Source organism: Scyliorhinus torazame, chromosome 10, assembly GCF_047496885.1.
Source record: "Scyliorhinus torazame isolate Kashiwa2021f chromosome 10, sScyTor2.1, whole genome shotgun sequence".
NCBI classification, from domain to species: Eukaryota; Metazoa; Chordata; class Chondrichthyes; order Carcharhiniformes; family Scyliorhinidae; genus Scyliorhinus; species Scyliorhinus torazame.
In genome coordinates, this window is record NC_092716.1 from 154,927,237 (window position 1) to 154,940,369 (window position 13,133).

Sequence of the window (13,133 nt, forward strand, 5' to 3'; positions counted from 1 at the left end):
GTCTACTCCCTTACGATTGAATCCCCTATGACTATAGCCCTGCCAGTCTTTTTCCCCCCCTGCTGTGCAGCAGAGCCTGCCATGAGCCTGGTTAGTCATCTCCCCCAACAGTATCCAAAACGGTATACCTGTTTTAGAGGGAGATGACCGCAGGGGACACCTGCACTGCCTTCCTGCTCTTTCTCTGCCTTTTGGTCACCCATTCCCTGTCTCCCTCACCAATCCTAATCTGCGGTGTGACCAACTCATTGAATGTGCTATCCACGACCTCCTCAGCATTGCAGATGCTCCAAAGTGAGTCCATCCGCAGCTCTAGAACCGTCATGCGGTCTAACAGGAGCTGCAGCTGGACACACTTCCCGCACATGAAGGAGTCAGGGACATCGGTCGTGTCCCTGAACTCCCCCAATGAGCACGAGGAGCATAACACGGGTTTGGGATCTCCTGCCATTTTTACACTTTACCTTAACTGATTACAAATATAATATCAAATAATGAATAAGTGAAAGGAATAAAGATTTTACTTACCAATCACAATACTTACCAACAAACGAAGAGTTAAATTTCTCCCAGCTACTGCTAATTGGAGCACTTTCCTTACCAGCCAAACAGGTCACTGCTTTGCTGTGATGTCACTCTTCAAGGTAAGTTTTTAAAGAGGAAAACTTACCTTCCCGACAGACCCCTGGCCACTGCTCACGCCGAACATCTGAAGGCCACTTCTCCGGCAGCTGCGCCCCGCCGCTCTCCTCGTGCTCTTTTATCCTGTGTCCCCGCCGCTCTCCTCGCGCTCTTTTATCCTGTGTCCCCGCCGCTCTCCTCGCGCTCTTTCACTGTGTCCCCGCCGCTCTCCTCGTGCTCTTTTATCCTGTGTCCCCGCCGCTCTGCTCGCGCTCTTTCACTGTGTCTCCGCCGCTCTCGTACTCTTTCACTGCAGGCTGTGACGTCACAGTTCAACTTCTTTCTACTTCTACCTGCCTTCGAATCTCCCTCTTGATCTTTACTGGGCTGGGATCCTTACAGTGATTGTGTTTTTTTTTTGTTAGAGGAGGAGGTAGGGAGGGAAACACTGAAGAGGTGTTTTGGGTTTAACTCACTTGACAACAGCTCCATCCACAAACCACCTTCAAGATACGGTGACCTCAATGCACTGATGCAAATTTTCCCCTCAACAGCCAATCAGCAGCTCCGCTCTACTGCCCTCCGCTGGATGCTTGCCTTGACTCGAACACTTAGGGTGTCTTGCTCAGGTACACTTTCTGGATGCAGTGACCGCAAGGCACTTATGCAAACTTTCCCCACAACAGCCAATCAGCAGCTCCACTCTACTGCCCTCCGCTGGATGCTTGCCTTGACTCGAACACTTAGGGTGTCTTGCTCAGGTACACTTTCTGGATGCAGTGACCGCAAGGCACTTATGCAAACTTTCCCCACAACAGCCAATCAGCAGCTCCACTCTACTGCCCTCTGATGATTGGTTTCTCGCCACGGCCTTGGCAGGATCCTCATTACACCATCGGGAGCAGGCCGGTTAGATTGGAAACTGATCAGCGTCCGATGTGGTTCCCGATTTTGGCCCCTCCTGCTTTCACCCGGCGCAACGTGGCTGGTAGATCGCGCCCCATATCTCAGTTCTGTTCTTCAGTCAGCTCTTTTCTCGGGGTTTACAATATTGTTGTCATTCATTGGGGTGGGGGGATGCAAGGGTATCATTCGGAATGTTTCTTCCTGAGCTAAGGAAAAGTTAGTTAATAATCTTGACTGCTTGTGAGACAAAAGCAGAACACTGGGTGCTGTAAATCTGAAATAAAAAGAGGATTTACTCCGAGAGAGGGTTACTGTTTCAGGTCTGTGGTGTTCCTCAGATGTAAGATCACAATCCCGAAACGTTAACTTTGCTATTCAGTGAACCCTGCCAGAAAGTGCATGTCTTAGGCTGCCAGATGATATCATTGCGCTCAGCTGTGATGCTTTCATGGTCATATATTCTGACATTTGCATGGGCTCACACATGAGAATTGGTCCCTTGGTGAACTATCAAATGACTGTTGGCATATGAGCAGTCACAATCCACACAAATTTGCCTCTGCAAATGAGAAAAGGGGAAAGGTGAAGAAAATAGGAGATTTATAAAGTACTGTATACGTAGTAGGTATTCCACATTTGTTACTTGGTGTAACAAGTTCAAGACTATATTCTGATATTGAGATCCTGTTCTTGTAAAAAAAACTTCTACTCTAGAATGTTATACAGCATGGGAAGCTGAAATCATCATTGAGTGTTATGTACATTTACTTTTCAGTTGAGCTTAAGTTCAGCAGCATACTGTCTTTAACAATTCCTTAAGGAAACTTTATTTAGCTTGTAAAGTTCAGTTGGTAAATGAAACATAATTTTGGAACCGAGCCTTGTAAACTGGAATGGCCTCAGATTCAATCTGTGACTCTAACTAAGAGATGTTAATTTAGACGGGGCTGGTATAAAAATGCTAGAATTGGTCTCAGCACTTCTTCAGAAAATTAGAAAATGATATTAGGTGTGCGGGAAGAGAACAGTTTATATTGTAACATGCTAAATTGCTGATGATTTTTCAGGTTCGTCCGAAGCCAGTGATGCCAAATAGTATTCCTATTGCACCTGCACCTGTGTTTCCTACATCACAATTAATCCAGCGACCTGTGACGCTGACAAAATTCACACACACCTCTCAGCCATCAACTGCAAATTCCATACATCAGGCTAGGATTATGAATGGACAACCAGCAGCTGTCACCAAAACTTTACCAACTGCACAGCTGACAAGCATCGTCATAGCATCCCCAAGTCCGAAAGTGGTTGGTTCCCAACAGCTGAAGCTCAGCAGAGCAAATCTGGAGAACAAGGTATTAATGCCATAATGTCTTTTTCTTTTATTAGCAGATGCAAACTGATATCTAGGCTGAACTCACCTTTGTAGCATTGATCTCTCCATATGAGTCCATGCATTGGTTAAATATTTTATATGTAAACTTGAAATTAGGCAAAATAAATATTTGGGAAAAGAAAAATGCATTAATTCTGGCCAGTTGTGAGTCTGACTACGTGAACGGAGCCACTTAAACACTCAGCCACCAGCAAAGTGTCATTGATAGTGATGTCGAACTGCACCAGTTTACCGGTAATCTGCTTATCACTGCTCAGTTTGAGTTCCAGCGGGCCACTTGACTCCTGAACACATTACAACCTTTATCCAAACATGGACAATAGAACTGAGTTCCAAAGGTAAGGTGGGGCGACAAAGTATCACAGTGGTTAGCACTGTTGCCTCACAGCGCCAGTGACCTGAATTTGATTCCCGGCTTGGGTCACTGTCTGTGCAGAGTCTGCACGTTATCCCCGTGTCTGCGTGGGTTTCCTTCTGGTGCTCCGGTTTCCTCCCACATGTCCCGAAAGACGTGCTTATTAGGTGAATTGGTCATTGTGAATTTCCGAACAGGTGCTGGAGGCAACTAGGGGATTTTCACAGTAGCTTCATTGCAGTGTTAATGTAAGCCTACTTGTGACACTAATAAAGAATATCATTATTATTAAGAATAAGTGCCCTTGTCACCAAGGCAGCATTTGATTGAGGAGAGCATCAAGAAGCCCTTAGAAAATTGAAGTCATTGGGAATCATGGGAGGATAAACCCTCCAGTAACTGCAATATTATCCAACACAAAGCCTTTCCATTATCTTCAAGACACAAGTCAAGAGTGTGATGGATTGTTGCCTGAATGAGTCCAGCTTTCCAACATACGTGGAGCTCCCAACATTATTTCTGAAATTCAGTGCCATCCACAACAAAACAGTCCGCTTTTTATTAGTACCCCCATCTTAGTAGGATCTTAAACATTCACTCCGTTCCTTATCAACTCACCATAACTGCAGTGTGCAAGACACTCTGCAGTATTCTTCAAGACGTTTTCTAAATGTGTTCCCAAAACTGCAGTCTCTGCTTCCTAGAAGGATAAAGGTAGCATGCACTTAGTAACATCGCCATCTGCAAGTGAGACTTGGAAATGTAGCGCTGTTTATGCAGTGTCACTGGGTTAAAATCCTGAAACATCATTGTGAACAGCCCTGTTGGAAGTACCTTCTTCACATCGACTGCAGGGATTCAAGAAGTTGGCTCACCAGCACTGATCAGCAATAAATGCTGGCAATGCCCACATCCAAGAAATGAACAAAAAGGCTTATTTGCAAACCTTATTTTGGCAATTCCAGCCAAATGTGAGCATCAACTAAGACTAGTCATCTAGCTTATATAAAGATTATTAAATAAAAAACACTCTTAGTGTATTACTCTAACTCTGGTGATGTTACACAATTAGGTGTTGATTTCAGACCATTATACATGCTCGTAGAATGCAATCAGCAGGCACCTTCCTGCAGCAATGTGAAACATCACCAGGAGATAATGGTGCAGGTGGACATTTGGGTTTCTGACCTGACTCCTAAGTTAACTGATCTGATAACTTTATTTAATTTGGTGGTGAGCTCATATTTGCAATGCGATTCTTTTTATTTTATTTTGTAATTAATCCTGCATCTGTCAATTTTGCAAGTTAATACAGTCATTAGTACTGTTCTGCAGTTTTAAAGTTCTGAAAAAAAAATACTGAAACCATGACACTAATTGTAGTCACTGTTGCTTTTGGTTTTCTCCAAGTCTACAGAATGCTTAGGATCAGGATTTTGTAGTCAGGGGAAAAACAAGGGCACTTACCACTCGGCAGTCTTATTGTGAGGTTTAGCGATTTCTCCAATGAGGATTTCCCCTCTATCATCGTTCAGTGGTATGGCAAATGATTGCCAGCATTCTTTACTTGGCAATCATAATATAGTGTAGAAGTAATGTAATCTGACTGTTCAAGCAACCAATCACAACATTTCAACAAACACTCAAACAGGAAACTAAAGTCACTAAAATAAAAATCACTTAAAAAAATGTTTACATGTTGCAAATTAAAGACAGCCAAATGGGATGAAGGTAGAAGCTAAAATATGATCTGTGGGATTCTCCGTCGGCGGGATCCTCCGCTTCGCCGGCATTGCACTCACACCCACGGGTTTCCCAACGACGGGAGGCGGTCACAATGGAAAGCCCTATTGGTCGGCTGCGGGAACGGAAAATCCCTCTGCCTGCGGGGGCGCGCCAAGCCAGGGGCTGCCGCCGCGGGACAGAGAATCATGCCCGATAACTTTAAAAGGTTGCTCAAAATGTGTAGCATCAAGCAGCTCTCAATCATTTGACAGTAGGCCACAATTACAAAAGATCTTTAAAAACCCAGTTACACCTGATTGGACAAGTTGTAACTTTTTAAAAAAATATATTTATTCAAATTTTTCAACAAATTTTCAACAACCCCCCCCCCCAACAAAAAGAAAGAAACAAGAACACAACAATCAGAAATTATACATTGGATTTCCCCCATATACAATAACCCTCCATATAACATATAAAACACAAATTGGGAACCCCCCCACCTTCACCCAAACGCCACCCTAAAAGAACTCCTCCTCCCGCCCCCCCTTGGGCTGCTGCTGCTGCTGACCTCCTAACGCTCCGCGAGATAGTCTAGGAACGGTGGGCACCGCCTGAGGAACCCCTGCACAGACCCTCGCAAGGCAAACTTTATCCTCTCCAGCTTGATAAACCCTGCCATGTCATTGATCCAAGCTTCCACACTAGGGGGCTTTGCATCTTTCCATAGTAGCAAAATCCTCCGCCGGGCTACCAGGGACGCAAAGGCCAGAATACCGGCCTCTTTCGCCTCCTGCACTCCCGGCTCGTCCGATACCCCAATTAATGCCAATTCCCAGCTCAGCTTGACCCGGGTGTTCACCACCTCGGACATAGTCCTCGCAAAACCCCTCCAAAACCCATCCAGCGCCGGGCACGACCAGAACATATGGACGTGATTTCCCGGGCTCCCCGAGCACCTCCCACATCTGTCCTCCACTCCAAAGAACCTACTCAACCTCGACCCTGTCATATGCGCTCTGTGAGTAACCTTGAACTGTATTCGGCTGAGCCTGGCACAAGAGGAGGAAGAATTAACCCTACTCAGGGTATCAGCCCACAGACCCTCACCAATCTCCTCCTCAAGCTCCTCCTCCCACTTGCCCTTTAACTCCTCCACCGAGGCCTCCTCCTCTTCCTTCAGCTCCTAATAAATCACCGCAACCTTGCCTTCTCCAACCTATACACCCGAAATCACCCTGTCCCGAATCCCATGTGCCGGAAGCAGCAGGAATTCCCTCACCTACCGCCTCACAAACGCCTTCACTTGCATGTACCTGAAAGCATTTCCCGGGGGTAGCCCAAACTTCTCCTCCAGCACCCCTCGGCTCGCAAACATCCCATCGATGAACAGGTCCCCATTCTTCTAATCCCTTCCCGATGCCAGCTCCGAAACCCCCCCATCCAACCTTCCCGGGACGAACCAATGATTCTCCCGAATCGGGGACCAAACCGAGGCTCCCACCTTGCCCCTGTGTCACCTCCACTGCCCCCAGATCTTCAGCGTCACCGCCAACACCGGACTCGTGGTGTACCTTGTCGGTGAGAGCGGCAGCGGTGCCGTCACCAGCGCCCTCGGGCTCGTGCCCACACAGGATGCCATCTCTAGCCTCTTCCACCCCACCCCCTCTCCCACCATTACCCACTTACGGATCATCGCCACATTGGCTGCCCAATAATAGCCACACAAATTCGGCAGCGCCAGCGCTCCCCTGTCCCTGCTATGCTCCAGAAACACACTCTTCACCCTCGGGGTCTTATTCTCCCACACAAATCCCATGATGCTCCTGCTTACCCGTTTGAAAAATGCCTTGGGGATCATAATGGGAAGGCACTGGAACACAAAGAGAAACCTCGGGAGGACCGTAATTTTGACCGACTGCACCCTACCCGCTAGTGAGTGTGGCAGCATATCCCATCTTTTAAAATCCTCCTCCATCTGCTCCACCAACCGCATCAAATTAAGCTTGTGCAGGGTCCCCCAACTCCTAGCTGCTTGAATCCCTAGGTACCGAAAGCTCCTTTCCGCCCTCTTCAGCGGTAGCTCGCCTATCCCCCTTCCCTGAATACACCACAAAGAGCTCACTCTTCCCTACGTTGAGTTTATACCCCGAAAAGTCCCCAAACTCCCTAAGGATCCGCATGACCTCCGCCATCCCCTCCACTGGATCCGCCACATACAACAACAGGTCGTCGGCATGCAACGACACCCGGTGTTCCCTTCCCCCCCCCCCCCCCCCCGGACCAGTCCCCTCCATTTCCTGGACTCCCTCAGTGCCATGGCCAGCGGCTCAATTGCCAGTGAAAACAACAAGGGGGATAAGGGGCACCCCTGCCTCGTCCCCGGTACAGCCGAAAGTACTCCGACCTCCGCCAGTTCGTAGCCACACTCGCCACTGGGGCTCTGTATAGCAGCCTGACCCAACTGATGAACCCCTCCCTGAACCCAAACCTCCGCAACACTTCCCAAAGATACTCCCACTCCACCCGATCAAAGGCCTTCTCTGCGTCCATAGTTGCCACTACCTCCGCTTCCCCCTCCACCGAGGGCATCATAATCACATTGAGGAGCCTCCGCACATTTGTGTTTAGCTGCCTACCCTTCACAAATCCCATCTGGTCCTCATGAATCACCCCGGGACACAGTTCTCAATTCTCGTAGCCAGCACCTTCGCCAGCAACTTAGCGTCAACATTGAGGTGTGAGATCGGTCTAAACGACCCACATTGCAATGGATCCTTGTCCCGCTTCAAGTTCAAAGAAATCAGCGCCTGGACATTGTCAGGGCAAGGTCACCCCCTCCCTCGCTTTATTAAAAGTCCTCACTAGCAACGGGCCCAGCAGGTCCACGTATTTCCTGTAGAATTCTCCCGGGAACCCATCCGGCCCCGGGGCCTTCCCCGCCTGCATGCTCTCCAATCCTTTAACCAGCTCCTCCAGCCCAATCGGCGCCCCCAAACCAGCCACCTCCTCCTCCTCCTCCACCCTCGGGAACCTCAGCTGATCTAGGAATCGTCGCATCCCCTCCTCCCCCTGGGGGCTCGGACCTGTACAGATCCCCATAGAAGCCCCTAAATACCTTGTTTATTCTCACCACACTCCGCACCGTATTCTCCCTCTATCCCTAACTTCACCAATCTCCCTCGCTGCCTCCCTCTTACGAAGCTGATGTGCCAGCATCCGACTCGCCTTCTCCCCATACTCGTACGTCGCCCCCTGCGCTTTCCTCCACTGTGCCTCTGCTTTCCCCGTGGTCAACAGGTCGAATTCCGTCTGGAGGATCCGTCGCTCCCTAAGTAGCCCCTCTTTGGGGGCCTCTGCAAACCTCCCGTCTACCCTTAAAATCTCCCTCACCAACCTCTCCCTCTCCCTCCCCTCTCTCTTCTCCCTGTGGGCCCTAATGGAGATTAGCTCTCCCCTGACCACCGCCTTCAACGCCTCCCAGACTACCCTCACCTGCACCTCCCCGTTGTCGTTGACCTCCAAATATCTTTCAATACGCATCCGCCCGCACACCCCCTCATCCGCCAACAGTCCCACATCGAGGCGCCACAGCGGGCACTGGTCCCTCTCCTCCCCAACTCCTGCTCCACCCAATGCGGGGCGTGGTCCGAGATGGCTATGGCCGAATATTCAGTTCCCTCCACTTTCGGGATTAGCGCCCTACTCAAAATGAAAAAATCTATCCGGGAGTAGGCTCTATGGACATGTGAAAATAAGGAAAATTCCCTGGCCAGCGGCCTGGCAAACCGACATGGATCCACTACCCGCCCCCCCCCCAATCTGGTCCATAAACCCCCTGAGCACCTTCGCCGAAGCCGGCCTCTTACCCGTCCTGGACCTAGAACGGTCTAGTGCTGGGTCCAGCACCGTGTTGACGACCCGCCCATTATCAAGCTTCCCACCTCCAGATCCGGAATCTGACCCAGCATGCGTTTCATAAATCCGGCATCATCCCAATTCGAGGCATATACGTTAACCCGTACCACCCGCACCCCCTGTAACCTACCATTCACCATCACATATCGACCTCCATTATCCACTACAATATTCAGTGCCTCGAACGACACCCTCTTCCCCACCAGTATTGCAACTCTTCTGTTCTTCGCATCCAGCCCTGAATGAAAGACCTGCCCTACCCATCCCTTTCTCAGCCTAACCTTATCTGCCACCTTAAGATGTGTCTCCTGGAGCATAACCACGTCTGCCTTCAGTCCCTTTAAGTGCGCGAACACCCGGGCCCTCTTGACCGGCCCGTTCAGGCCCCTCACATTCCAAATTAGCAGGCGGATTGGGGGGGCTACTCGCCACCCCCCCCCCCCCCCCCCCCCCCCCCCCCCCCCCCCCCCCTGCCGACTAGCCACCTCCTTTTCTAGGCCAGCCACGTGCCCGCGCCTCCCACACCCTCCAGTCCCCCAGGCGGTGGACCCACGCCCCGACTACCTCTCCGACTTCCAGCTGCCTTTTGCCCAATGCAGCAGCAACCCAGTTCTCCCCCCTCCCCCCTGCTAGATCGTCATCTTGCCATTTTGCTCCCCCCATGACACGCCCGTAAGTCAGCTGACTCCTGCTGACCCCGGCCTCTCCCGCCATTCCATCGACCCCCCAGTGTGAGAATTGCCCCACCCCTTGGCAGTCAGTGCGCGCTCCTCTCCAGCACCGCCCCCATCCTTCCCTAATGCGGGAAAAAGCCCGTGCTTTCCTGAGCCGGCCCCGCCCCCTCTGGAGCAGCTCCATTTTGCGGCCTTGCCCCACTCCCCATCCCCGGGCCTCCACCCCCCCCCCCCCCCCCCCATCCTCCGTGGGGCCCTGCCCCTCCAACACCGATGCCCACACTCTCCCACCGCCCCCACATCAAATCCATTCACCCATCCCCACCCAGCACTCAAACAAAAAGAACATTCCCCAAACACGATAAACATCCCCCCACGACAAACCCTCATTTTGAGTCCAACTTTTTAGTCTGTATAAAGTTCCATGCCTCATCAGGCGTTTCAAAATAGTGGTGCCGATCTTGGAACGTGACCCACAATTTTGCTGGCTGCAGCATCCCGAACTTCACCCCCCTCCGATGGAGCACCGCCTTAGCCCGGTTGAAACCAGCCCTCTTCGTAGCCACCTCCGCACTCCAGTCCTGATAAATTCGAATCTCCGTGTTCTCCCACCTGCTGCTCCGTTCTTTTTTGGCCCATCTCAGGACACATTCTCTGTCCATAAAGCGGTGGAACCTCACCACTACAGCCCTTGGCGGCTCGTTGGCTTTGGGTCTCCTTGCCAGGACCCGATGAGCCCCCATCCAGCTCCAGGGGCCTCGGGAAAGCTCCCGCGCCCATCAGCGAATTGAGCATCGTGCTCATATATGTCCCGGCATCGGGCCCCTCTACTCCTTCAGGGAGACCCAGAATCCGAAGATTCTTCTTCCTCGACCTATTATCCAGGTCCTCGAATTTTTCCGCCCACCTCTTGTGCAGCGCCTCGTGCACCTCCACCTTCACCGCCAGGCCCAAGATCTTGTCCTCGTTCTCCGAAGCTTTTTGCCGCACCTCCCGGATCGCCGCCCCTTGGGCCTTCTGGGTCTCCACAAGCTTCTCAATCGCCGCCTTCATTGGCGCCAGCATTTCTGTCCTCAGCTCCACAAAGCAGCGTTTAAGAAACTCCTGCTGCTCCTGCGACCATTGCGCCCACGCTGCTTGGTCGCCACCCGCCGCCATCTTGCTTTTCCTCCCGCGCACTTTTTGCTGCACCAGGATCACTTTTTTAACCGCTCCACTCCTGGTCCAATCCATATAATGTCGGGGGGACCTTGCTGTCACCTTCCCACTCTGGAAGCCGTCGAACAATTGCCGTTGGGGCCCCTCTGAAGAGCCCAAAAGTCTGTTCCCGGCGGGAGCTGCCGAACGTGCGACCTACCTAGGCATAGCCGCAACCGGAAGTCCAAGTTGTAACTTTTAATGCACTTCAAATTACAATGTTGGGGGCAGGAAAGTTGAGGTTTTCACTGATTTCAGTGGGGAGACCACAGTGCAGTCTTCATTGGAAGCTAAAGTGACAGACTAACTGTAATTTTTGTAATAGTCTGCACATCCTGAAGTTGCTATCAGTTTCAGATAGTTGTCAACTCCACCTGAAAGACACAAAACGATACCAACATGCATGTTTCATAAGTTATCATTAGTTGTGACAGGGTGATATCCACAATTTGTTTTCACATTTTAGGAAACAAGTATTGACTGGTAGGACAATGGATGGCTTTATTCTTCAGGTGGTTTTATTCTTAAGCATGGTAACACATCTAGGAGTTCGATCAAATTTAGTTTTCCTATTTTCTATATTTTAATTTATATCAATTTAGATGGTCTGAGCAAAAACTTCATACCTCAGATATATGCTTTTGGATTGGATTTGTTTATTATCACGTGTATCGAGGTACAGTGAAAAGTATAGTTCTGCGTTCAGACAGATCATTCCATACATGAAAAGAAAATACATAGGCCAAACATAAAATACACAATGTAAATACATAGACACAGGCATCAGGTGAAGCATACAGGAATGTATGAGTAGAGAATGTGTGAAGAGATCAGATCAGTCCATAAGAGGGTCGTTTCGGAATCTGGTAACAGCGGGAAGAAGCTGTTTTTGAATCTGTTAGTGCGTGTTCAGACTTTTGTATCTCCTGCCCGATGCAAGAAGTTGGAAGAGTGAATAAGTTGGGTGGGAGGGATCCTTGAATATGCTGCCTGCTTTCCCAAGGCAGCGGGAGGTGCAGACAGAGTCAATGGATGGGAGGCGGGTATGTGTGATGGACTGGGCATCAGTGTTCACGGCTCTCTGTAGTTTCTTACATATTCCACATTGCTGGAATATTAAGTAATTAGCTGCTCACGTGTATTTTTCCATGTCATACTAGACTATCAAACTTCAGGTAGAGTGGGAAGAAAGACCGAATGACAGTTGTCCGAATTCTCCAGTTCCACCTAAACCCAAAAGAGAAGAGAACCCAGAGGTATTGTAATACTGTGGTTGATGATGTAATTTCTAGTTGCTGATTATTGAATTAGAATTCAAAATAAAACAAAACTGATGTACTTGAATAATTCTTCCAATGTAGTTAAAATAATTATTCTAAAATCTATGTGAAATGTATGAATACAGATATTATACAGTGTAGAGCAACTGGGACTGATTTCACTGTCTGAAGGGTAGAGGAAACAGATTGAGAAATAACTTTGTAAAGGAAATTGAATATACTGTAGAGTTGGAAAGAAAAACATTGCAGGGCTTTGGGAAAGCAGCAGGGGGAGTCGTTCTAATTGAATACTTCTTTCAGAGAACCTTTCCCAGGCAAGATGGGCCAAATAGCCTCCATCTAAGTTATGAGTCTATGCTGCAGCTTGGGCACTAGATGGTAATATGTGGTCATAAGTATTTTTTCAGCACTCCAAATATGTAGCATTTGTTATGTTGAGAGTGAGATGTGAATCACCGCAACCAGTGAAGGACTGGTCATCCATGAAATGCTGTCATTCTGTTGCAAGAATGCATTGCAGATGACATTCCCTTTCAGACATTGGCTTCAGAAGACGGACTGGGATAATGAGGAAGTTTGGCCCTATATCAAGGAGAGAGTTCCCAGAAATAAAATTATTGTTCATATTTTAATATGGGCTTCTTGGACTTTTGTTGGAAGTTCACTCAGTTGCTTTAGCACGTCAGTCCCATTATAATAGAACGCACTAATTTGCACTAGTTATGTGGTATTGTGCACACCATTCCCATCTGCATGTGTTTCCGTTTGGCCATTGCATCTGGTGTTGCAGACCATGTCATCAGTCGTCCTCTTGGGTAAGTGTGTTTGTTCTATTGAAGACACACATTGATGCCCAGACTTTTTAAACAATTACTTTGATCTTTCTTACTGTTGAAAAAGAGCTTATATTTTTAATAGCATCGTTCATGACCTTTAAAGCTAATGAAGTACTTTTAAAGTTTACACTATTGTCATATTGAGAAATGCAGCAAATAAGTTTGGCACAGCAAGCTCCCACAAGCAACAATGAGATACTGACCTGATATAACTATATAAACTAT

The 13,133-nt window shown here is 48.9% G+C and overlaps 1 protein-coding gene across 6 annotated transcripts in view; it reads left to right on the plus strand.

Moving 5' to 3' along the window:
- LOC140430984 (PHD finger protein 21A-like) overlaps window positions 1–13,133 on the plus strand; it is a 594,207-nt gene that overhangs the window by 471,871 nt on the left and 109,203 nt on the right. For all 6 annotated transcript variants that reach the window (XM_072518844.1, XM_072518847.1, XM_072518843.1 and 3 more), the window contains 2 exons: window positions 2,595–2,882; window positions 11,953–12,048. In XM_072518844.1, the coding sequence (XP_072374945.1) occupies window positions 2,595–2,882; window positions 11,953–12,048 (384 nt within the window). The remainder of the gene's footprint in view (window positions 1–2,594; window positions 2,883–11,952; window positions 12,049–13,133) is intronic.